General features: G+C 45.5%; 1 protein-coding gene across 34 annotated transcripts in view; it reads left to right on the forward strand.

Annotated features, from left to right (window-relative positions):
- Positions 1-23,979, forward strand: part of sorbs2b (sorbin and SH3 domain containing 2b) — an 83,483-nt gene extending 59,504 nt beyond the window's left edge. For 12 of the 34 annotated variants that reach the window (XM_036970458.2, XM_090220310.1, XM_090220312.1 and 9 more), the window contains 14 exons: positions 2,314-2,363; positions 3,145-3,446; positions 3,849-5,549; positions 10,346-10,431; positions 10,539-10,579; positions 10,678-10,792; positions 11,041-11,169; positions 11,458-11,673; positions 15,126-16,172; positions 16,452-16,640; positions 20,206-20,316; positions 21,427-21,470; positions 21,932-22,038; positions 22,409-23,979. In XM_036970458.2, coding sequence (XP_036826353.2) covers positions 2,314-2,363; positions 3,145-3,446; positions 3,849-5,549; positions 10,346-10,431; positions 10,539-10,579; positions 10,678-10,792; positions 11,041-11,169; positions 11,458-11,673; positions 15,126-16,172; positions 16,452-16,640; positions 20,206-20,316; positions 21,427-21,470; positions 21,932-22,038; positions 22,409-22,470 — 4,200 coding nt within the window. In that variant the 3' untranslated portion in view covers positions 22,471-23,979. Of the gene's footprint in view, positions 1-1,523; positions 1,789-2,313; positions 2,364-3,144; positions 3,447-3,848; positions 5,550-10,345; positions 10,432-10,538; positions 10,580-10,677; positions 10,793-11,040; positions 11,170-11,457; positions 11,674-15,125; positions 16,173-16,451; positions 16,641-20,205; positions 20,317-21,426; positions 21,471-21,931; positions 22,039-22,408 lie in introns of those variants that run through there. The other 22 variants (XM_090220318.1, XM_090220323.1, XM_090220329.1 and 19 more) reach the window with 5 other exon arrangements.
- Positions 23,980-25,016: the final 1,037 nt, after the last annotated feature.

Raw genomic sequence — 25,016 nt, forward strand, 5'->3', positions numbered from 1 at the left:
AACACAACATGTAAAGTATTAATTTCTCTATCATATGCCGCCTCCAACGTAATTTTAGAGAATTTGGCAGTACTGTACGTACAACCGGCCTCACAACCGCAGATCATGTGTAACTATGCCAGCCCAGGACCTTCACATCCGGCTTCTTCAGCTGCGGGATCGTCTGAGACCAGCCACCTGGACAGCTGATGAAACTGAGGAGTATTTATTTCTGTAATAAAGCCCTTTTGTGGGGAAAAACAAATTCTGATTGGCTGGGCCTGGCTCCCAAGTGGCTGTGCCTATGGCTGCGCCACTGCCCAGTGATGCGAAATCAATAGATTATGGCCTAATTTATTTATTGTTCAATTTAAATTGTTGCATGTTTTATATTTTTGTTCAACATATATCCAGTTTCACCCACATTTTTTCTGACTAGGTAAAGTAGCTTAAAGTAGCTTTCCGCCTTACTGACGAGGTAAAGTAGCTTAAAGTAGCTTTCCCCCTTACTGACGAGGTAAAGTAGCTTAAAGTAGCTTTCCGCCTTACTGACGAGGTAAAGTAGCTTAAAGTAGCTTTCCCCCTTACTGACGCGGTAAAGTAGCTTAAAGTAGCTTTCCCCCTTACTGACGAGGTAAAGTAGCTTAAAGTAGCTTTCCCCCTTACTGACGCGGTAAAGTAGCTTAAAGTAGCTTTCCCCCTTACTGACAAGGTAAAGTAGCTTAAAGTAGCTATCCCCCTTACTGACAAGGTAAAGTAGCTTAAAGTAGCTTTCCCCCTTACTGACGAGGTAAAGTAGCTTAAAGTATCTTTCCCCCTTACTGACGAGGTAAAGTAGCTTAAAGTAGCTTTCCCCCTTACTGACGAGGTAAAGTATCTTAAAGTAGCTTTCCCCCTTACTGACGAGGTAAAGTAGCTTACAGTAGCTTTCCCCCTTACTGACGAGGTAAAGTAGATTAAAGTAGCTTTCCCCTTACTGACGAGGTAAAGTAGCTTAAAGTAGCTTTCCCCCTTACTGACGCGGTAAAGTAGCTTAAAGTAGCTTTCCCCCTTACTGACGAGGTAAAGTATATTTTGTCTGCCAGTGAATGTTACAGTAACTTCTTTGAGATAACATCACAAATAAGGACTTAAACACTGTAAGGTAGGATTTGTTTCTTTGAATTGTCAGTAAGGGGGAAAGTACTAGATAGGTACTGTACATGATTGATTTGCCATGTACAATGTCTGTACTTCACAGGCAGTGTGATGAATATCACTTCTGATGATACAGCGCTGTCTGTTTTCCGTCTATAGACCAAGTTTGCTATGTATCTCATACCTTGCAAAGTAGCTATTTTACTGTAAGAGTAAGTTACACACTCATCTCAAATAATACAACTTTACGTGGTCATTAAATGAATTATATGATGAATATATTGGAGGAAGCCACTGTAGAAGTTATGGCAGGAGGTAGGGAGCTAGGATATCGTATAATCAACCATAGAGCTTCCTGGACCTGAGACAGATCGTCATGGGGGGTCTTGGCCCGTCCAATGACGTGTTTGCCTGTGCGGTAGCTGTCACTTAGAACAGTATTTATGTTTACCGGTCACCAGTCTGTCACAGTGACACTCCATTCCTGGCAACCGGCATCAGGTCTACTTTTAAAGAGGGTTTTAAAAAATGTGCGGGGCTCTGTTGGGCAGAGAGAGAAAGAGGCAACTAATGAACTATTACCAGGCTTCTGCCTCAGTAGCAGGGGGAATGGTCATCTTCTCCAGCCAGGTGTACAAGGAGTTCCCTGCCTTGTTCGACATTGAAACTCTCGTAAGTGAATCATCGGTGTAGGTTTTTGACAGGGGAACATACCCTTTTCACATTGACAGAAACCAAGGAAAAATGTTAAAGGTTGACGTTGGAAGGTATTCAATTCAGCATTTCATAGATGTTTCCAAAACCTTGTGTTCTCAGACAGAGGCTGCTGTTAGAGGGTGCTGGGTATAGTATCTTTCTGAAGGAGCTCTGTTTGTTTACAGTCTGTCTGTTCACTTGTGTTCTCAGACAGAGGCTGCTGTGAGAGGGTGCTGGGTATAGTATCTTTCTGAAGGAGCTCTGTTTGTTTACAGTCTGTCTGTTCACTTGTGTTCTCAGACAGAGGCTGCTGTGAGAGGGTGCTGGGTATAGTAGCTTTCTGAAGGAGCTCTGTTTGTTTACAGTCTGTCTGTTCACTTGTGTTCTCAGACAGAGGCTGCTGTGAGAGGGTGCTGGGTATAGTAGCTTTCTGAAGGAGCTCAGTTTGTTTACAGTCTGTCTGTTCACTTGGCACTCAAGCTGCTCTCTGCTCGCTTTCAGAGTTCCCTCCAACAGGCCTCTACAGACAGGAACACAGACAGGCCATCAAGGTAAGTCAGATCCCTCTCTATTAAACAACCATTGATTCTCAAGAGTCTATAGCAAATTATGTTGACACATCTTTAACAAAATGGCCCAGACTCTTTGCTTTGTGTGGAGTTTGTCAGGCAACACCTTACCCAGTGTACTGTATATATGGAGCGGTGTGCTCTGAGTGGGACAGCTGGAATAGCCGTGCCCTTGAGTGCTGTCAGCTCAGCCATGAATCTCAGCCCCCCCTACACCTCTTCCACTGTGGCCCGCTAGGGCAAATCTATACTTGTCATCACTCACAGCTCTGTCTTCCAAGTGGGCGTACTGTAATAAACATTATAGCCTACTGTAACAGTATGGATACAGTCAGTAGACAACTGTTATCTGAAGAAGAGTTGTTGATGAGGCTCACATTCACATCTCATACTGGGAATTATGTTTCATCCCATGAGGAGGAATGGTTTGTGTGTGGAATACTGGTCATTTTAAAGACTCATTAGGAGGCATGCTGTTGTCTGGCAAAATAACACTAAACCGAAGTTGATGATGTATGAAAATAAATACAAACGTAAGCAATTTACTGTTGGTCTATTTTGATTACACTACTGTTCAAAAGTTTGGGGTCACTTAGAAATGCTAACAATGTCTACACTGTATTTCTGGTCCAATTTATGTTATTTTAATAGACAAAAAATGTGCTTTCAAAATCAAGGAAATTTCTATGTGACCCCAAACTTTTGAACGGTAGTATAGCTTGAATTAATGTGTGGCAAACTCAGGACTTAACCTATCTATCAGTGTCCACAGCTCAACCAGTGACTACAGGAAGAGGAGGAAGTCCGAGGTAACAGCCCAGCAGCCCAGACCAGCCAGCACCCTGACCACAAGCCAGAGTACATCCAGCAGCCTGTCAGGGCCCAATAGCACCACCAGCCACAACCCAGTCTCCTGGCCTGTAGAATCTCCCCGTAGCAGCAGTTACAGCAGCGGCCTCAACTCCTCAGGACGGCCCTCTGAACCCCCACGTAGCAGTAGTTACAGCAGCGGCCTACGCAAGCCTGTGGCAAGCTCCTCCCCTGCCTCCCCCTCCAAAGCCAAAGGTAGGGCCCATCTCTGAACCTCACTGGTTTGATAGAACTGAGAGAAGACAGATACTGAAACAGACCACATCAACAGTTGCTTAGACTTATGTATTTCAATTTAAAAAGCAGTGTAACGTTTGTCTTGGAATGAGAAGTTTTAAAGTGTAGTGCATGCTTTGTGCATTAATCTATGAGTGCTATGGAATACTTTATCCTCTGTGTACTATTTCCTCTCTGTGGCTAACAACCGTCTGCCACTCAGCTATGTATAAACATTATATTCTTATCAGCTTTTTTTTATTGTATGTCTCTCTAACCCCCCTCTGTCCTCAGCTCTTCCTGGCTGATTTCCACGTGAACCTTTTAATGTCTTCTCATGTCTCTCTCTTACCATGCTGCTCTTGGTGGATATACCTTAAGGTGGGGATATTAGCAACACCTACTCAGCCCATTTCAGTTGTCCAGGTCCCTCTCCAGGTCCCAACCACAATACCTCACATAACTCAGTGTTTCCTTGTCTTAATGATGAGGCTTTTGACTGTGTTGAGCCCCCTGAGGGCTCTGATGAGAGCCCTGATGTGTGCCTGAAGAACGGCTGGCAGGCTCATATCCAGAGCCAGAATGCCGAGGCTTGGAGCTCTGCAGAGGAAAAGCCAACCTCTCCCAAACTCAAGTCCTGGAGCTGTGACGACCTCCTGGCAGAAGATAGAGGATGTCCGGGAGGTTCTGTAGGTTCACAGGTTCGCTCCGAGAGTGTAGACTTCCTGTCACGTGAGCAGCAGGGCAAAGATCTCAGCGTCTGTGACAGCCCCCTGAGAGAGCGAACCCAGCACCACTCGGCCCACGATGCACCAGGCTTCCTCAAGCTGTACAAGAAGATGCACCACATCAACAGGCAGGATCTGATAGGCTCCCAAAGCTCCCAGGTCATCTGCTCTGTGAAAGCCCGGATCCTGGAGTACGAGAGCGAGCTGCACAAGGACCGGCTGGCCGGCTGGAGGGGCTACAGCGAAGAGGTGCCCCAGGACATGGTGCACAACAGGATCTCTGAGTTCGAGAGCCTCATCCAGAAGTCTAAGTCCATGCCCAACCTAGGGGGTGGGGGTGAGGGTGAGGTTACCCCGGGGGGCCCGTCCGGGAAGGGCAGCAGCCCCCAGCGATGCTTCTCCATCGAGTCCCTGCTAGACGAGGACCCCCCTGCCAGGAACCGCCCTGAGGGCCAGCCACACTACCCCAGGATCAACGCCCCCACTACCAACAACTGTGTGCCCATCCACATCCAGATCACTGGAGACCACCACCACGTCTACCCCCAGAGACCAGCTTCCCAGCAGGAAGTCTACTCAGACAGTGATCACGACGCCATCAGGTCCAATCTCAGTGACTTCATCCAGATAGAGGGATCTTCCTTCTGTAGTGAGAGTGACTACGACCGCTGCTCTCGGACGTCGTCTGAGAGCCCCTACGGCTCAGGCCACTATCACCACCAACACCGTCATCATAACCTTAACCATAACCAGCAGAAGCACCTGGTCAGCAACTGTAAGGGCCGATGCCCTGCCTCCTACACACGCTTCAGCACCATGCTCAAACACGAGAGGGCCAAGCAGCTGACAGCCGAGGACCCAGAGTCAGCCCAGTCCAAGCTGGCCTTCCTTGTGAGTCCGGTACCGTTCAGGAGGAAGAGGGGCTCCCCTCCCCACAGCCACAGGCAGGCCGTCTCCACCCACAGCAGGCCCCCTCCCTGCTATAAGAGCTCCATGTACGAGGCTCTGGACGAAGCCCTGAGGGACATCTATGAACACATCCGGGCCGAGAGGAGGAGGGGCAGCCTGCCCGACAACAGAATCCTCCACAAGCTCCTGGACGAGCTGCTGCCAGACATCCCAGAGAGGAGCTCCTCCCTCAGGGCACTGTGCAGACACAGCCCCAGCCCGGGACCCAGCCCCGTCCCTGGGCCCCAGACCCTGGAGCAGGAGCAGCCATACCCCTCTCAGCCTGACGGCATGCCCAGCCCAACCTGCTACCAGCCTGAGTACAGCCGCCTCTCACACAGTGCCTCCTATCACCTCACAGACCCCAACAACAACAGCCATGTCTGTGAAGATGACTACTACCAAGGTGGATGGTTCTCATAAACACACCCACCAGTCCCCTCCCATCTCCCCCGACCCACCTCTTTCTCACCTTATGGGTCGTCGTTGTAGTTTGAGTTCTTTCCATTTCCCCTCCTGTCCCCTGCACCACTACCATTCTCCACCCGTCTTCAGAGTATTGTTCTTGAGTAGTGACCTGTGAGTGGTTCCATCTTCTGGAATGTCTGAGAAGCATGATTCCCTCCAGCAAGTCACCCGCCCCCCTAACTCTGTTGTATTGATCAAGTCACCTCCCCCTAACTCTGTTGTATTGATCAAGTCACCCCCCTAACTCTGTTGTATTCATCAAGTCACCACCTTAACTCTGTTGTATTGATCAAGTCACCCCCCTAACTCTGTTGTATTCATCAAGTCACCACCCTAACTCTGTTGTATTGATCAAGTCACCTCCCCCTAACTCTGTTGTATTGATCAAGTCACCCCCCCCCCTTAACTCTGTTGTATTGATCAAGTCACCCCCTTAACTCTGTTGTATTCATCAAGTCACCCCCCCTAACTCTGTTGTATTGATCAAGTCACCCCCCTAACTCTGTTGTATTGATCAAGTCACCCCCCTAACTCTGTTGTATTGATCAAGTCACCCCCCTAACTCTGTTGTATTGATCAAGTCACCTCCCCCTAACTCTGTTGTATTCATCAAGTCACCCCCCTAACTCTGTTGTATTGATCAAGTCACCCCCCCCTAACTCTGTTGTATTGATCAAGTCACCCCCCCCCCTTAACTCTGTTGTATTGATCAAGTCACCCCCTTAACTCTGTTGTATTCATCAAGTCACCCCCCCTAACTCTGTTGTATTGATCAAGCCACCCCCCCTAACTCTGTTGTATTCATCAAGCCACCCCCCCTAACTCTGTTGTATTCATCAAGTCACCCCCTTAACTCTGTTGTATTGATCAAGTCACCCCCCTAACTCTGTTGTATTGATCAAGTCACCCCCTTAACTCTGTTGTATTGATCAAGTCACCCCCCTAACTCTGTTTTATTCATCAAGTCACCCCCCTAACTCTGTTGTATTGATCAAGTCACCCCCCTAACTCTGTTGTATTCATCAAGTCACCACCTTAACTCTGTTGTATTGATCAAGTCACCCTCTCCTAACTCTGTTGTATTCATCAAGTCACCCCCCCCTAACTCTGTTGTATTGATCAAGTCACTCCCTTAACTCTGTTGTATTGATCAAGTCACCCCCCTAACTCTGTTGTATTGATCAAGTCACCCCCCTAACTCTGTTGTATTCATCAAGTCACCCCCCCTAACTCTGTTGTATTGATCAAGCCACCCCCCCCCTTAACTCTGTTGTATTGATCAAGTCACCCCCCCCTAACTATGTTGTATTCATCAAGTCACCCCCCCTAACTCTGTTGTATTGATCAAGCCACCCCCCCCCCTTAACTCTGTTGTATTGATCAAGTCACCCCCCTAACTCTGTTGTATTCATCAAGTCACCCCCCCCTAACTCTGTTGTATTCATCAAGTCACCCCCCTAACTCTGTTGTATTGATCAAGTCACCCCCCCCCCCCCTTAACTCTGTTGTATTGATCAAGTCACCCCCTTAACTCTGTTGTATTCATCAAGTCACCCCCCCCCCTTAACTCTGTTGTATTGATCAAGTCACCCCCCTAACTCTGTTGTATTCATCAAGTCACCCCCCCTAACTCTGTTGTATTGATCAAGCCACCCCCCCCCTTAACTCTGTTGTATTGATCAAGTCACCCCCCCCTAACTATGTTGTATTCATCAAGTCACCCCCCCTAACTCTGTTGTATCGATCAAGTCACCCCCCCCCCTTAACTCTGTTGTATTGATCAAGTCACCCCCTTAACTCTGTTGTATTCATCAAGCCACCCCCCCTAACTCTGTTGTATTGATCAAGTCACCCCCCCCTTAACTCTGTTGTATTGATCAAGTCACTCCCTTAACTCTGTTGTATTGATCAAGTCACTCCCTTAACTCTGTTGTATTGATCAATCCACCCTCTCCTAACTCTGTTGTATTGATCAAGTCACCCCCCTAACTCTGTTGTATTCATCAAGTCACCCCCCTAACTCTGTTGTATTGATCAAGTCACCCCCCCCCCCTTAACTCTGTTGTATTGATCAAGTCACCCCCTTAACTCTGTTGTATTCATCAAGTCACCCCCCCTAACTCTGTTGTATTGATCAAGTCACCCTCTCCTAACTCTGTTGTATTGATCAAGTCACCCCCTTAACTCTGTTGTATTTATCAAGTCACCCCCCCCTAACTCTGTTGTATTGATCAAGTCACCCCCTTAACTCTGTTGTATTGATCAAGTCACCCCTCCTAACTCTGTTGCATTGATCAAGTCACCCCCTTAACTCTGTTGTATTCATCAAGTCACCCCCCCTAACTCTGTTGCATTGATCAAGTCACCCCCCCTAACTCTGTTGCATTGATCAAGTCACCCCCTTAACTCTGTTGCATTGATCAAGTCACCCCCTTAACTCTGTTGTATTGATCAAGTCACCCCCTAACTCTGTTGTATTGATCAAGCCACCCCCCCTAACTCTGTTGTATTCATCAAGTCACCCCTCCTAACTCTGTTGCATTGATCAAGTCACCCCCTTAACTCTGTTGCATTGATCAAGTCACCTCCCTAACTCTGTTGTATTGATCAAGTCACCCCCCTAACTCTGTTGTATTGATCAAGTCACCCCCCTAACTCTGTTGTATTGATCAAGTCACCCCCTTAACTCTGTTGTATTGATCAAGTCACCCCCCTAACTCTGTTGTATTGATCAAGTCACCCCCCTAACTCTGTTGTATTGATCAAGTCACCCCCTTAACTCTGTTGTATTGATCAAGTCACCCCCCTAACTCTGTTGTATTGATCAAGTCACCCCCTTAACTCTGTTGTATTGATCAAGTCACCCCCTTAACTGTTGTATTGATCAAGTCACCCCCCTAACTCTGTTGTATTGATCAAGTCACCCCCCCCCCCTTAACTCTGTTGTATTGATCAAGTCACCCCCCTAACTCTGTTGTATTGATCAAGTCACCCCCACCCTAACTCTGTTGTATTGATCAAGTCACCCCCCCTAACTCTGTTGTATTGATCAAGTCACCCCCCCCCCCTTAACTCTGTTGTATTGATCAAGTCACCCCCCTAACTCTGTTGTATTGATCAAGTCACCCCCCCCCTTAACTCTGTTGTATTGATCAAGTCACCCCCCTAACTCTGTTGTATTGATCAAGTCACCCCCCTAACTCTGTTGTATTGATCAAGTCACCCCCCCTAACTCTGTTGCATTCATTATTGCAGGTTATTCATATTTTCTCGTATGATGTTGGTTATTTTTTCTCCCCAACATTAGTCTATTTTTATATTTATTTATATGTATTTGTGTTATCATTGGAAGTTAGCCTCTTCACTCCCTGAGACGTGTACACATTGGTCTGGTCTCCCATCGCTGAGGGCGACACCCCCATACACCAAAAACATATTTACCAGCCCTCTGGTTGACCTATTTCTGATAAACCTTTCCCGTCACCGAAGGCTAATCTGGAATCTGGAATGCCTTACCAGTCGGCACAGGCGATACAATGTGTGAAAAGAAATGTTTATAAGGCATTCGTGTTGTTGAGTCTTTGTCCACAGCTCAGTCAACATGAAGCCCACCACAGGACCTGTGTCTCCCTGCTACTCTATAGAGATGCAGCTGTGTGTGTGTGTCTCGTCTAAAATCTTCTGTTAATAGACATAGCAGGGGGCATATGACTGGAGAGCAGCTGAGGTGGGCAGTTTAAAAAGGCTTCTGTGGGATGTTGGCATGGGGAGAGACAGAGACAGATACTCCTCTCCTATAAATGTGTTTTTCCTCAGAGGAGAAATGGGTATGTCAACCTGTCTGCTTCATAGCCTGATACTTATGTCTGTATCCTGTCTGTGGTTTTGGCACAGCACATAGTGTGTCTTTTCCTACTGGTGGGAGAAATATCTAGTAGCTGATGATTGAAACTTCAGTTGCTGGACCATTGACCAGAGTATGCAGGCCCCCTTTTACTTGACATACTATCCCAGGCAAAGAGAGGTTTTCTGGCAGCAGTCCCCACTAAGACCACATCAGCACCCAGTGCTGACCTGCAGTATAAATACTAGTGGGTGGCAGGTGGCCTAGCAGTTAAGAGATTTGGGCCTGTAACTGAAAGGTTGCTGGTTCGAATCCCTGAGCCGAATAGGTGAAAAATATGTTGATGTGCCCTTGAGCAAGGCACTTAACCCCAATTAACTTCAATTGCTCCTATGGACTGAGTGTACAAAACAGGAACACCTTCCCAATGTTGAGTTGCACCTCCCCTCTTTTGCCCTCAAAACAGCCTCAATTCATCAGGGCATGGACTCTACAAGGTGTCGAAAGCGTTCCACAGAGATGCTGGTCCTTGTTGACTACAATGTTTCCCACAGTTGTGTCAAGTTGGCTGGATATCCTTTGGGAGGTTGACCATTCTTGATACACACGGGACTGTTGAGCGTGAAAACCCAGCAGCATTGCAGTTCTTACCACAAACCGGTCCGCCTGGCACCTACCTTGAGTCTGAGTCTGTTTCCCATACCATACACTAGGTTAGATAAGGGTTTAGATTTTTTCTGTAGTTTTATTTTGATTCATCACATTATTTAGCTAAAAGACCTCTTTTTGTTGCTCTCATACCCTTGCCATACCCTTGCCTTGCATGTTAAGTGTCTGTATGGACTGTTCCTCTCTGTTCCTCACTGTGGCCTTCGCTCCCTTTCTCACAGACCAGGACCCCGCCAGGGGCCACTCTTACGCTGATGGGGGCCGCCACACCCCCCAGATCAGGATACCAACCCCTGAAGTCAGAGAGGTAAACAATTGTATTGTTGGATTGGATTTATTTTTGACACTTGTACTGAACACCGGTAGAGGGATGCCATGATTGATTGTTTCTTTCCATGCCCTCAACGGAAACAGCCAGCCAGAGCTGTATATGACTTCAAGGCACAGACAGTGAAGTAAGTACAGATCAAACCCAATGTTTGCTAGTATTTCAGATGAAGACAACAATGACGCATCCCTCAGCCATGACGCTAATGGTCCATGTGTTGTGCAGGGAGCTGACATTCAGGAAGGGGGAGACGGTGTACATCATCAGGCAGATTGACAACAACTGGTATGAAGGAGAGCACCGTGGACTGCTGGGGATCTTCCCCATCTCCTATGTGGAGGTTAGTGTCTGCTCTCTACTCTCCCCTCTCTCTCATCTCTCCTCTCTTCCTATCATCTCTCCTCCCTTCCTCTTATTCTTACATCTCTCCTCTCATCTCTCATCTCTTCCTCTCTCCTCTCCTCTTTTTCTCTCTCCTCTTCTTGCTGTCTCAATGTGGGTTTTCAATGCACAGTATTTAATAATTTTGAGTTCATATTTGTCCCCTATCCTGAACCCACAGCCTATCTCTCTCTCTTTATTCTTTAGAAAATCCCTGTCTCTAAGAAGCAGCAGCCAGCCAGACCTCCTCCGCCAGCCCAGGTCAGAGAGATTGGTGAAGCAGTGGCTCGCTACAACTTTAATGCTGACACCAACGTGGAGCTCTCACTGAGAAAGGCAAGAGCCTCTCCGCTGTCACTGCATAACTTTGACTCTCAAACTGTCTGACTGTATATAGTTCTCATCCCCTCAATGTCTACAATTAAACTGACTTCTACCTGTGTGTGTGTGTGTGTGTGTGTGTGTGTGTGTGTGTGTGTGTGTGTGTGTGTGTGTGTGTGTGTGTGTGTGTGTGTGTGTGTGTGTGTGTGTGTGTGTGTGTGTGTGTGTGTGTGTGTGTGTGTGTGTGTGTGTGTGTGTGTGTGTGTGTGTGTGTGTGTGTGTGTGTGTGTGTGTGAGTGACAGGGTGAGAGGGTGATTCTGCTGAGCCAGGTGGACCAGAACTGGTATGAAGGGAAGATCCCAGGGAGCAACAAGCAGGGCATCTTCCCCGTGACCTACGTAGATGTAGTGGTCAAGAAGTCCCCCACTGCCAAGAACCCCGCCCACCACTACATAGAACCCTCTTCTTTACCCCAGAGCCTATCCGCTGACAGGATCCACCCTGTGGGTTCGGCCAAGGTACGATGACCCCACCGGACCCCACATAACCTGACCCAAATGGCACCCTATTCTGTATTTGGTGCACTGCTTTTGACCAGAGCCCTATAGGCCGTGGTCCAAAGTAGTGCACCGTATAGGGAATGAGGTGCCATTTAGAAGGCACACAAAATATCCACTTGGCATTTACAATCTACTGTCAGACTACCGGTCTATATGGCTCGTGAATATACTGCATGTGTCTTTTAGTAAGTGATCGGTTTTGAAGAGAGGCGTACTGTAGTAGAGTACTTTGTCTCAGTTAGAACATTCTAGAACTAAGGGTGGTCTTCTCAGCTGTCTTGTTATGCATATATTAGCATTGGGGAGCTGTTGTCCTAGCGTGACAATAGGATACTCTTCTAACACCAGCCACCAATCCATCAGGCTTCTTACAGCAGCCACCAATCCATCAGGTTTCTTACACCAGCCACCAACCAATCCATCAGGCTTCTTACACCAGCCACCAACCAATCCATCAGGTTTCTTACACCAGCCACCAACCAATCCATCAGGTTTCTTACACCAGCCACCAACCAATCCATCAAGCTTCTTACACCAGCCACCAACCAATGCATCAGGTTTCTTACACCAGCCACCAACCAATGCATCAGGCTTCTTACACCAGCCACCAACCAATCCATCAGGTTTCTTACACCAGCCACCAACCAATCCATCAGGTTTCTTACACCAGCCACCAACCAATCCATCAGGCTTCTTACACCAGCCACCAACCAATCCATCAGGTTTCTTACACCAGCCACCAACCAATCCATCAGGTTTCTTACACCAGCCACCAACCAATCCATCAGGCTTCTTACAGCAGCCACCAACCAATCCATCAGGCTTCTTACAGCAGCCACCAACCAATCCATCAGGCTTCTTACAGCAGCCACCAATCGGTATGATTTAGTCTAACTCAATCCTTGACAAACCCACACTGTACACACACAGATTTTCTCTATGTTTAAAGGGCCATAGGTTGAGCGGAAGAGATTTGTGATGCCGACACTATGACATTCATTGTAGAAGCCTTGTTTTCCATGAACCTGTTAAATAGAGACCTCTGTGGGTGGGAGAGCTACCAGCTCCTGCTTCTCCAGTAAGACGTGCCAGGCCCAGTTCACATTTCACACTTAATCCACAGACTTGGCAGCAACAGGGCAGGCTGCATTAGATCCTTGGAAAGGATTATTAATTAGGGCTGATTTCAAGTTTTCATAGCATTCGGAAATCGGTAATTTTGGACGCCGTTTTTTTTTTTTTTTACACCTTTATTTAATCTTTATTTAACTAGGCAAGTCAGTTAATAACACGTAATAACGTCATTATTTTCAATGACGGCCTAGGAACGGTGGGTTAACTGCCTCGTTCAGGGGCCGAACGACAGATTTTCACCTTGTCAGCTAAGGGATTCAATCTTGCAAACTTACGGTTAACTAGACCCACGCTCTAACCACCTGCCTCACGAGAAGCCCGCCTGTTACACGAATGCAGTAAGAAGCCAAGGTAAGTTTCTAGCTAGCATTAAACTTAATCAATCATAATCACTAGTTATAACTACACATGGTTGATGATATTACTAGTTTATCTAGCGTGTCCTGCGTTGCATATAATCGATGCAGTGCTCATTCGCGAAAAAGGACTGTTGTTGCTCCAACGTGTACCTAACCATAAACATCAATGCCTTTCTTAATATCAATACACAGAAGTATATATTTTTAAACCTGCATATTTAGCTAAAATAAATCCAGGTTAGCAGGCAATATTAACCAGGTGAAATTGTGTCACTTCTCTTGCGTTCATTGCACGCAGAGTCAGGGTATATGCAACAGTTTGGGCCGCCTGGCTCATTGCGAACTAATTTGCCAGAATTGTACGTAATTATGACATAACATTGAAGGTTGTGCAATGTAACAGGAATATTTAGACTGATGGATGCCACCCGTTAGATAAAATACAGAACGGTTCCGTATTTCACTGAAAGAGTAAACGTCTTGTTTTCGAGATGATAGTTTCCGAATTTTACCATATTAATGACCTACGGCTCGTATTTCTGTGTTTTATTATATTATAATTAAGTCTATGATTTGATAGCGCAGTCTGACTGAGCGATGGTAGGCACCAGCAGGCTCATAAGCATTCATTCAAACAGCACTTTCGTGCGTTTTGCCAGCAGCGCTGCTGTTTATGACTTCAAGCCCATCAACTCCCGAGTTTAGGCTGGTGTAACGATGTGATGTGAAATGGCTAGCTAGTTAGCGGGGTGCACGCTAATAGCGTTTAAAACGTCACTCACTCTGAGACTTGGAGTAGTTGTTCCCCTTGCTCTGCATGGGTAACGCTGCTTTAAGGGTGGCTGTTGTCGTTGTGTTCCTGGTTCGAGCCCAGGTAGGAGCGAGGAGAGGTACGGAAGCTATACTGTTACACTGGCAATACTAAAGTGCCTATAAAAACATCCAAAGGTATATGAAATACAAATGGTATAGAGAGAAATATTCCTATAATTCCTATAATAACTACAACCTAAAACTTCTTACCTGGGAATATTGAAGACTCATGTTAAAAGGAACCACCAGCTTTTCATATGTTCTCATGTTCTGAGCAAGGAACTCAAACGTTAGCTTTCTTACATAGCACATATTGCACTTTCACATGGCACATATTACACTTTGTTTTTGCATTATTTAAACCAAATTGAACATGTTTCATTATTTATTTGAGGCTAAATCGATTTTATTGATGTATATTATATTATTATATTAAGTTATAATAAGTGTTAATTCAGTATTGTTGTAATTGTCATTATTACAAATACATTTTAAAAATCGGCCGATTAATCGGTATCGGGGTTTTTTGTCCTCAAATAATCGGTATCTGTATCGGCGTTGAAAAATCATAATCGGTCTACCTCTAGTAGAATGTCTAGTTTACCAGCCACATTGGCAGGTGGTCACAGATCATTTGGCTGGTAGAATCTCTAGTTTACAAGCCACATTGGCAGGTGGTCACAGAGCATCCAATCCAAAGACCACATGTAAAAATAAAAAAAAACGTGTGTGTGTGTGTGGCAGCTCTGGAGGAGAGAATCTCAACGCTGCAGTGGTGAAAGCGGAGTTGGATACAGTGATTTCTGGGATTGATCTTCATTATTTATTTTGGGTCAAATTTGGGCATCGACTAGCCTCTGCTGGTAAGGACGTCCCAAGGATCTCAGATACCACTAACCCCCAGGTAAAACCTCTGTATCTTTAGCACCAGTCTCTTTTCTGTCAGTGACCTCAAATAATCTGACTGGAGTCAATATTGGTAAATAGATTTCAGAATAGATTTCAGAAACAACAACAGTCTCGGTCCTATGCATTCTGACCTGGCCATTCCCCTCACTTATGTTCTGCCGTATGTGTCTGTACTCTCTCTCTTTCTCTCCCAAGTTATCATCCACGCGCCCTCGCTTCAGTCCACCATCGCCTTCCCTCTCCTTCAGGACACCCCGCTCCTCCCTGTTCCCATCCCCCTCCCCAAGTACCCAGAGGGCCCACCTGCAGGCTGTCACCAATGATTGGATAAACCTGACCCTGGGCCTATCCCCTTCCTGCACCCCGGCCCCCACTCCTCCCCCGTACCCTAACAGCAGTCTGCTGGCCGACCTGGAGGCCCTCAGCACCCTGGTGTCCCCCTCCCCCTATCCAGCCCCCAGCCATTTCCTGGTTTCCCCCTGCCCAACCCCCACCTTGGGAACCGTAACCTCGACACCACGCAACCTCACCCCTTCCCTCAGAGAGGGCCACTTTATCCCCATCACCTCACCCAAGGCTCCCATCTACCCCTGCTCCCCAGAACCCAGACCCTCCCCACTATCCTCCCTCCCCACCTCTGGCGGCACCTCTTTCACCTCATCACCCATCTCTCCCATGTTTGGGAGCCCCAAATATGGCAGCGTGGTCGATTTGTCTCAGATTCAGAACAACACTAGCATCAAGCCCATTATAGACTCGGAGAAACCTTTCGACCCCTTCTCAGACACAGTGGCCCTGTCTCTCACCTCACCTAAGGCCTGCAGTCCCATCAATCTGGTGGTGTACGAGCCCAGCGACTGCCCCTCTCACAGTGACCACCCATCTCAAAGCTACCCCCTGTCTCAAAGCTACCCCCTGTCTCATACCGACCCCCCATCTCAACTCGAGAACATAGTAGAGCTAAATCAGTTTATCTTAAAAGAGATGAATCAGTTCATGGAGGACTCCACTAAAGACCAGGTAGTGGACCAGGAACAGGAAGATGACCTTTGTGAGGAGCTGGTGTCCATCATTCAGGGGGGCGACCAATCCAAAGGGGAAGAGTTTTACAGACAAGCATCAGACGTGACAGAGGAGCTTCCCAAGCTTTTCATAGAGGAGGAGCCTACTGAGAGCAGGAAGATGACCCCACCTTATAATACCTTTACCCCTGTGTGTAGAGATGGGGCAGAACAGGACAAGGTAGAGTCCTCCCCGGTGTGATCTGTGTGTCCTAACCTGACACTGCTGTGCAAACATTTTTGCTTCCACTAACCCTAAAGGAACTTATTGAAATTTGAGGCAACTTTTTTCCAACTGATTTTTTTTCTGAGAGCCGGATTCTGAGAGAAACAGATTCTTGTTATGTCTGATTAGTCAGATTGTTATTTCTGGTTTGTTTGCCACTCTCAAAAGATAACTCAGATGGGGCTGTGTGTGTAGCCCATAACACACTTTTCCTTTTGGTCTCTCTGTCACCAGGGTTCCTCTGTACGCCTCACCTCACCTCCCTCCCAGCAGTTCACCATCCCCACTCTCTCCACCTCACCCAAACCTTTGTCTCCCCTCATCTCCCCCTGCACCACCCCTCCACTTCCAGGGGTGCTACACTCTCCCCCTCCCTACAACAAACAGTACCCCCGCCTGGAGCCTAGGTCCTCCAAGGTCAAGGTAAAGACCAGGTGCCTGTGTGACATCATGTTGTGACAACTAACTCCTCCCCTTCCCCTAATTCTCCTCTCTCTCTAACATTGACATACTGTAACATCCTCGCTAAGTTACTGACTACTCCTTTAACCCTTACTTCACTCTATTCACTGTGGTACTGATACTGTCATTCGTTTTTAGTTCTGTTTACTTCACACTGTCATCTTTGGTCAGTACTGCTATTGGTTGGTTCATAGATAGAGTACTATGTTACAATACTACTGTAACATGCTTAGTGTAGATGAATGAATCACTGTATGTTAGGTAACAGATCTTTAAACAGTTGCAGTTCTGTTAAATGGTTGATAATTAAGTAACATGGCTGCCAGGTAGTCCTTGTATACTTGGACATTTTTGTTTTCACTCTGTTATTTACCCTTGTCTCCAGGGTCAGTATCCACAAAGCGACTCAGAGTAGGAGTGCTGACCTAGGATCTGTCCATATAATCTTATTCATTGTGATCTTAAAGGCAAACCTGATCCTAGATCAGCACACTCACTCTGAGACCCTTTGTGGATACGGGCCCAGGTCTCATGCCAGTCTCCTCCTAGCATAGATATTACTCTTACTGTCATTAAAGGTAGACTCAGCGATATGAAATAGATGCGTAAAGTAACCAGCATATTGGGTCAATTTCCGCAACAACTACGAGCGTTTGGTCTCGTGCCTACCACACTAACAGCGTGAAGCGAACATGTGCACATGCGCAGATACTTTGTGTGACTGTGTGAGAGCCAAGTCTTGCATCTCACTCATCTCAACATCTGCAGTGCTGCTCTTAGTAACGTAATTTCTCTAGCTTTAGAAGCTTTCCTTTCTCAACCCTGGCTAGGGTTGCACATTTTGGGGAATGTTCAGAGGTGGAAACTTTCCGTGGGAATTAACGGGAATACTGTACATGGGAATTAACGGGTATATATTGGAATGAATTAAAATGTATGCAAATGAATATTAATAGCATTTAATCTCCTCAATGTCCACCTCTTGAACATCAGACTCTGAGGCCTCATCTTCACTGTAACTTTCCAACCTTGGATCGTTGTCAGGCTCAAAAAGCCTCAAATTTGCCCGGATGGCCACCAATTTTTTAACCCTTGTATTGGTCAGCCTGTTGCGTGCTTTGGTGTGTGTGTTCCCAAACAAGGACCAGTTGTGCTCTGAGGTGGCTGATGTTGGTGGGATTTGGAGGATGATGGAGGCAACAGGGGAAAGAGCCTCAGATCCACAAAGTTCCTTCCACCAGGTGGCTGATGAGACATGTTGGCACGTCTGCCATATTGCATCTCCATCCCATAGCCCTTGATTGGAAGTGTACTTTGCCAGACTGCCAAGAACCTTGCCCTCATCCAGGCCAAGGTGGCGAGACACGGTAGTGATGACATCATAGGCCTTGTTGATCTCTGCACCAGACAGGAGGCTCTTGCCAACATACTTGGGGTCCAACATGTACATTGCGGCATGTATGGGCTTCAGGCAGAAGTCTTCATGCTTTTTGATTTATTTCAGAACTACAGTTTCCTCTGATTGGAGCAACAGTGAAGTGGGCAGGGCAGTACAGATTTCTTCTCACATCTTCAAGCAGAGTCTGAACATCAGACAGGATGGCATTGTCTCCCTCAATCGGTGCAATGGCTACAGCTATAGGTTTCAGGAGTTTCAGGCTGCTTACCACTCGCTCCCAAAATACATCATCCAGGAGGATCCTCTTGATGGGGCTGTCCATATCGGCAGACTGTGATTTGGCCATTTCTTGGAGATACTCATTCCCCTCCAGGAGACTGTCAAACATGATGACAACACCACCCCAACGGGTGTTGCTGGGCAGCTTCAATGTGGTGCTCTTATTCTTCTCACTCTGGTGAGCTGTAACTTGATGGCCCTTCACATACCTAACCATTTCCTTGGCTCTCTTGTAGAGTGTATCCATTGTTTTCAGTGCCATTATGTCCTTAAGGAGCAGATTCAATGCATGAGCAGCTCAACCAATGGGTGTGATGTGAGGGTAGGACTCCTCCACTTTAGACCAAGCAGCCTTCATGTTCGTAGCATTGTCTGTCACCAGTGCAAATACCTTCTGTGGTCCAAGATCATTGATGACTGCCTTCAGCTCATCTGCAATGTAGAGATCGGTGTGTCTGTTATCCCTTCTGTCTGCACTCTTGTAGAATACTGGTTGAGGGGTGGAGATGATGTAGTTAATTATTCCTTGCCCACGAACATTCAACCACCCATCAGAGATGATTGCAATACAGTCTGCTTTCTCTATGATTTGCTTGACCTTCAGTTGAACTCTGAACTCTGAACTCTGAGTTCACTTGAACTCTGCATCCAGCAAATGAGTAGATAAAGCATGTCTGGATGGAGGAGTGTATGCTGGGCGAAGAACATTCAGAAATCTCTTCCAATACACATTGCCTGTAAGCATCAGAGGTGAACCAGTTGCATACACAGCTCAAGGAAGACATTCATCAGCATTTCTCTGACTACGTTCCTCCATTGAGTGAAAAAAACTTCTGATTCCAAGAGGACCATGAGCTGTTGCTATCGATAAGGTGTCTGATTCATCATTTTCACCTCGATAGAAGTAGAGGGACTTTTGTCAGAGGTTACTTGTTGTGAACACTGAGCGAACTTTATGCACTTGGCCAGATGATTCTGCATTTTTGTTGCATTCTTCAAATATGATTTGGCACAGTATTTGCAAATGTACAGCTTTTCCTTCTACATTAAATGCAGTGAAATGTCTCCACACATCAGATAGTTCCCGTGGCATTTTCCTGTAAAGATTAGAAAAAAATGAGTAAAAAAACAACAAATACAATGATTTAAACACACTTTGCTGTAGGCTACTATTTACTAGTTAATAAAAATCATGTATGTCATATAAAATATATTCACCCCACCCAGTATTGTAATCCAAACTTACCAGAAAGCATGTAGTCCTTGGCTCAGACAGTGAAGTAGTGTGGGGTCAATAGCATCTCATGAGAATCAGCTGTATATGTGATGGAAGAGTGCACTGCACTGTGGATGGAGAGGGTTGCAATTCCATTGAATTGGGGATATTTTAACCAAAATATGCTACAAGACCTAGAATTGCCTTATGTGTATCCCACAAAAAAGGTTCACTGTTATAAGCTAACTTCTTTGATGAATTTAAGCAAAATTCCCAGGCTTAACTTCCCATGGAAAATCTCCGGAAAATGGTGTATATTTACCACAAAGTTTCCGACCCTTTGCAATCCTAACCCTGGTTGACGTACGAAATATACTGCTGTTTCATACAAAGCTGGGAGCGAGAGATCACCAAAGATTGTTACATTTCAAACTTACCACTTACACAGTAAGATCGATATGTTCTGGTTTAATGCCAAATATCATTTTCTAGAAATAGTGTTTAACTTTGATGACAGGTTTGGTTGCCCAGTTTGTCCCTTGTCCTTTTGTGTGAGTGTGTGCGTGATCAGAGTGGTAAAGTATGTTTGAGTACTCTTCTCTAATTGTAACTCCTGGTTGTGGTTCTTTCAGCCTGTAAATCGTGAGGTTGTTGTTGTGGGTAAGCCCCCTCGTAGCCCCGTGATGTCTCGGAGGTCCTGCGGCTCGCCCAGTAGAGCCCAGAGCTATTCCCCGTCTCATAGGGTAGGGCTGCTACCCACTATGCACCTTGTGTGACATCATCGTACGTTTGGGTTACTAGGAAACCAAGTCCTCTCTTTAGAGTGAATGTATCTCTTTTTTTCTGTCCATATCAACATATCTACCACATAATATACAACACTCTCACACATATGGTCTGTAGAAATAACAACCTCCTAGATATGAAGAGATTAATATCTAGGAAACAACAGATATGTTAATTAAGAATGGCCCACTGTAAGCAGAAGCATGCCAACCATGTCATCAAACACCGGTGGAATACCTTCAACTTGAATTCCTGACCGTCTGTCCAGTGTGCATTGCAGCTTGGCATTGTGTGGGAACAGGAATCCCCAGTTGTGTCTGATGATCTGACAATGGGTCCCTGTTTCCCTGTTGCAAAGTGTGTGTCCCAAAGAGCGCCCTATTCCCTATAGAATGCACTACTTAGGGAATAGGGAGCCATTTGGGATGTAACCTTAGTGTCTGGTTTTTGGAGTGTGCTCCCTTGACAGCATCGTCTGTGGTTTTACTGCATGCCTGACGACTGACGGTTTAATTCAGGAGAATGGAATGGACTCCCCCTTTGACCCATAATTGTCTTCCCAACCTGTTAGTGTGGAAGCAAAACAGTCCATGCTTGTGGACTTGCTGTTTGCTAGGCTGTGTTAGCCTGAGTGCCAGTCTCTTTGTGCTATCAGGCCAACTCATTGTCACTCATTGTCTTGCCAATGTGGTTGGCAAGAGCACAAACTAATCTGGGACCAGTCTAGGCTTGTGTGCTGTGGAATAGGTGGATGTTAGGAATGAATGTTAGGATCTGAAATGCTTCGTTGCTCACTGTCTTCTATTCTGTCTTTGAGGGATGTTGAATAAATACTGTGTACCTCCCAGGAAGGCCTTAGTTCCCAAATCCCCTTCAACCAAGCAAAGTACAGTCAGCTCTTTGTCAGCATTGTGGTTCTATCATATTAATCAAAGCAAAGAGGGTTTTGGCTCTGGCACATTGTTGCTACAGTGATGGACACTGATGGTGGTAAAACGGCAGAGGAAGACAGATAGAAACATGACATGCCTACTGTATAACACTGCATTTCTCTTCTCTCTTCTCAGCGGCCATTGTTTACCCAAGATGCCCTGAATTGTGGTGGAGAGGCGTAAGTCTATCTTCTATTTCCACAACGATTTATTTCCCCAACTTTACTGTTAAAGCTATATAGAGCTTTAAAGCTTATTTGAAGTTAAGTCTCTGATTGAATGTGTCTAATTTGTATTATAAACTGGTTGGTTCGAGCCCTGAACGGCTGACGGCCGCGGTATATCAGACCGTATAACACAGGTATGACAAAACCATTTCTTTTTACATTTCTAATTACGTGGGTAACCAGTTTATAATAGCAAAAAAGCACCTCGGAATGTTGTGGTACAAGGGCTGTGTCCAGGCACTCCGCGTTGTGTCGTGCCGTCGTGCATAAGAACAGCCCTTAGCTGTGGTATATTGGCCATATATACCACCCCTCCTCAGGCCTTATTGCTTAAATAAGCAGTAGCAATGTGTAAATGAATCTGATGATGTGACTGTATAATCCTCACTGATGACTGTTATTATGGTCTGTAGGTTCCAGGTCCTGTATAACTATGCTCCACGTAATGAGGATGAGTTGGAGCTCAAGGAAGGGGACATTGTTGATGTGATGGAGAGGTGTGACGACGGATGGTTTGTAGGTAGGTCCGACGTTGTATTTATTTGCTCTGTTAATATCCAAAAGATATAGACATTAATTATACAATAATTCCTGTTTAGGGGCTCTGCATGGCCATTGCCCACCCCTGTTCAGCCAATCATTCAGAGCATTTAAAAGTTGTACTACTTAGCTGCTGCCAACAGATGGCATCCCTCTCCTTGAATTGAGTCATTAAACCAATCAGTGCTCTGTGGAAGTTTTCCGTTATTTAGATGTGACAATAGTCACATATCCTCAGCCATTGTTCCATAAACAAAAACATAATGCACTACTCCACTGAAAATGCTTGTAACAAACTATATCGTTGAGATATTTCCTTTAATACCGCTATATGTTTGTTATTTTTCAAGGCACTTCCAGAAGAAGCACGTTTTTTGGAACCTTTCCTGGAAACTACGTGAAGCGGCTATAACCTTGTTCTCATGATGTCCAGCAAAACTGCAGTGGTTGTGTAAACTCAGTGGGTGAATAACCAATATATTCAGACTGCACAGAAACGTTACATTCATCTATGACTAGTTATTTTCATTTAAAAAAAAACTTTTCCAGGAGTGACAATGCATTTCCTAATTTGATGAATAGGAGAAGATATGATCCCAGTGGCCTTGAAGGAATATATATTTCATGTTTGATTTAAGGGTATTCTACTCTACTAACTGTGAGGATGTCTCAGTGTATACAGTGGATGCAACAAATAAGGTTGAAAGCAGATTTAAGGGTATTCTACTCTACTAACTGTGAGGATGTCTCAGTGTATACAGTGGATGCAACAAATAAGGTTGAAAGCAGATTTAAGGGTATTCTACTCTACTAACTGTGAGGATGTCTCAGTGTATACAGTGGATGCAACAAATAAGGTTGAAAGCAGATTTAAGGGTATTCTACTCTACTAACTGTGAGGATGTCTCAGTGTATACAGTGGATGCAACAAATAAGGTTGAAAGCAGATTTGGTCATAAACAAATATGAGTTATTTGTGCGTAATGAGAGTTATTTACAGTGAAGGGATGCCTTATAGACTAATGGGTTTCACAATAATGAAGTAACCAAGTGCCCTATTTACCATGTATTTATTTATACATAAATATATATTTTTCTTGTTCTGGAAGTACTCTATAATTGATTATGCTAATTGACTTTAGGAGAGTGTGTTATTAACCTTTTTGGAGAGGGGTTGTCCTCTTGCTTCATACCGTTAAAGTGCAGGGGACCTGAACTTGGATCTGTACAGGCAGGCAGAAAGAGATGACAGTGTTGTTGTGTTAGTTTTATACAGGCAATTAGAGTTCCTCCTCAATGCATCCGTTAGCACATGGCTTTGGACAGACACATAGTTAATGTATTCAGGCAGTTACCTCTGACTGAAGCTAATGTCTATTGACTTGTCCGGTTTTGTTTTTCTCTCCTGACATTCCTATAAGTATTAATAAAAGGAAAGAGAAGACTGTTATGTAATTGGACAATATATATTTTTTAAAAGCAATGTCTTCTTTTTACAACTTGGGTAGAGTGATCTTTTATTTAAGATTGTTCTTTAATATATGATCATTTTACAATGTTCTTCTTATTGCGAACTGTCAAATGATTTGAAATGATTTAAATATCTTAGGGACAATTCACCTGCCACAAATCCTGTATAAAAGTGTTAAACATATTTGATGTCATTTAATTTACTGTCTGTATGCATTCAGCTCCAAATCAGCGTTTGATTTATGCAATAACCATTCTCCCAAACACCTGCCTTTCTGTTCTAGAACACAGAGCAACAAAATGACAGAAGGATTGGAAGTGATGATGTTGTTGATGATGACATGTAATAAAGTCATCATGTAACTTTGTGTTCACTACTGCCCAAACACACCATACCGTATAGTCTGTCCTGTACAGTGTATGTCCCTGTGATTAAAAAACATCCACTGCCTCCATCAGTCATCAGCATGTATTTCCATTTCTTGCATTATTTCAGCAATAGCAGGTATGCCGGAGAGGTGCATAACAGGTGCAATAGCAGGTATGCCGGAGAGGTGCATAACAGGTGCAATAACAGGTATGCCGGAGAGGTGCATAACAGGTGCAATAGCAGGTATGCCGGAGAGGTGCATAACAGGCATGCCGGAGAGGTGCATAACAGGTGCAATAACAGGTATGCCGGAGAGGTGCATAACAGGTGCAATAGCAGGTATGCCGGAGAGGTGCATAACAGGTGCAATAGCAGGTATGCCGGAGAGGTGCATAACAGGTGCAATAGCAGGTATGCCGGAGAGGTGCATAACAGGTGCAATAGCAGGTATGCCGGAGAGGTGCATAACAGGTGCAATAGCAGGTATGCCGGAGAGGTGCATAACAGGTATGCCGGAGAGGTGCATAACAGGTGCAATAGCAGGTATGCCGGAGAGGTGCATAACAGGTATGCCGGAGAGGTGCATAACAGGTATGCCGGAGAGGTGCATAACAGGTGCAATAGCAGGTATGCCGGAGAGGTGCATAACAGGTGGAATAGCAGGTATGCCGGAGAGGTGCATAACAGGTGCAATAGCAGGTATGCCGGAGAGGTGCATAACAGGTGCCTGCCTACTATATAAACAGCTGCTGGCCCGATCCTCACAGCCTGTCTACTATATAAACCGCCGCTGGCCTGATCCTCACAGACTGCCTACTATATAAACAGCCATGACAAATAGAAGGTTCTGACCACACCGTGTCCTCAAGTTTTCCCTGGCGCCTCCATGGCAACTACAAAAATAAAGCCCCTGGTTCAGCCAGCATTCAGGCCAGGGCAGTCCAAGGTTTCTATAATTACAATCCTGGACCTAGGGGCAGACAGGCTGCTGTGTTTTCTTTCAGAATGAAGGAATCAGAAGTATTCCCCTGGTGCTGTTCTAAAACAAAGCCAGGGGAGACCTCCTAAGCCTTTTTAATTGTGCTCCCTTATTTATCGGGTGATTTATAAATCCCCAG

This window comes from Oncorhynchus mykiss, chromosome 25 (assembly GCF_057628025.1).
Source record: "Oncorhynchus mykiss isolate SJ-2025 chromosome 25, ASM5762802v1, whole genome shotgun sequence".
Lineage (NCBI taxonomy): Eukaryota > Metazoa > Chordata > Actinopteri > Salmoniformes > Salmonidae > Oncorhynchus > Oncorhynchus mykiss.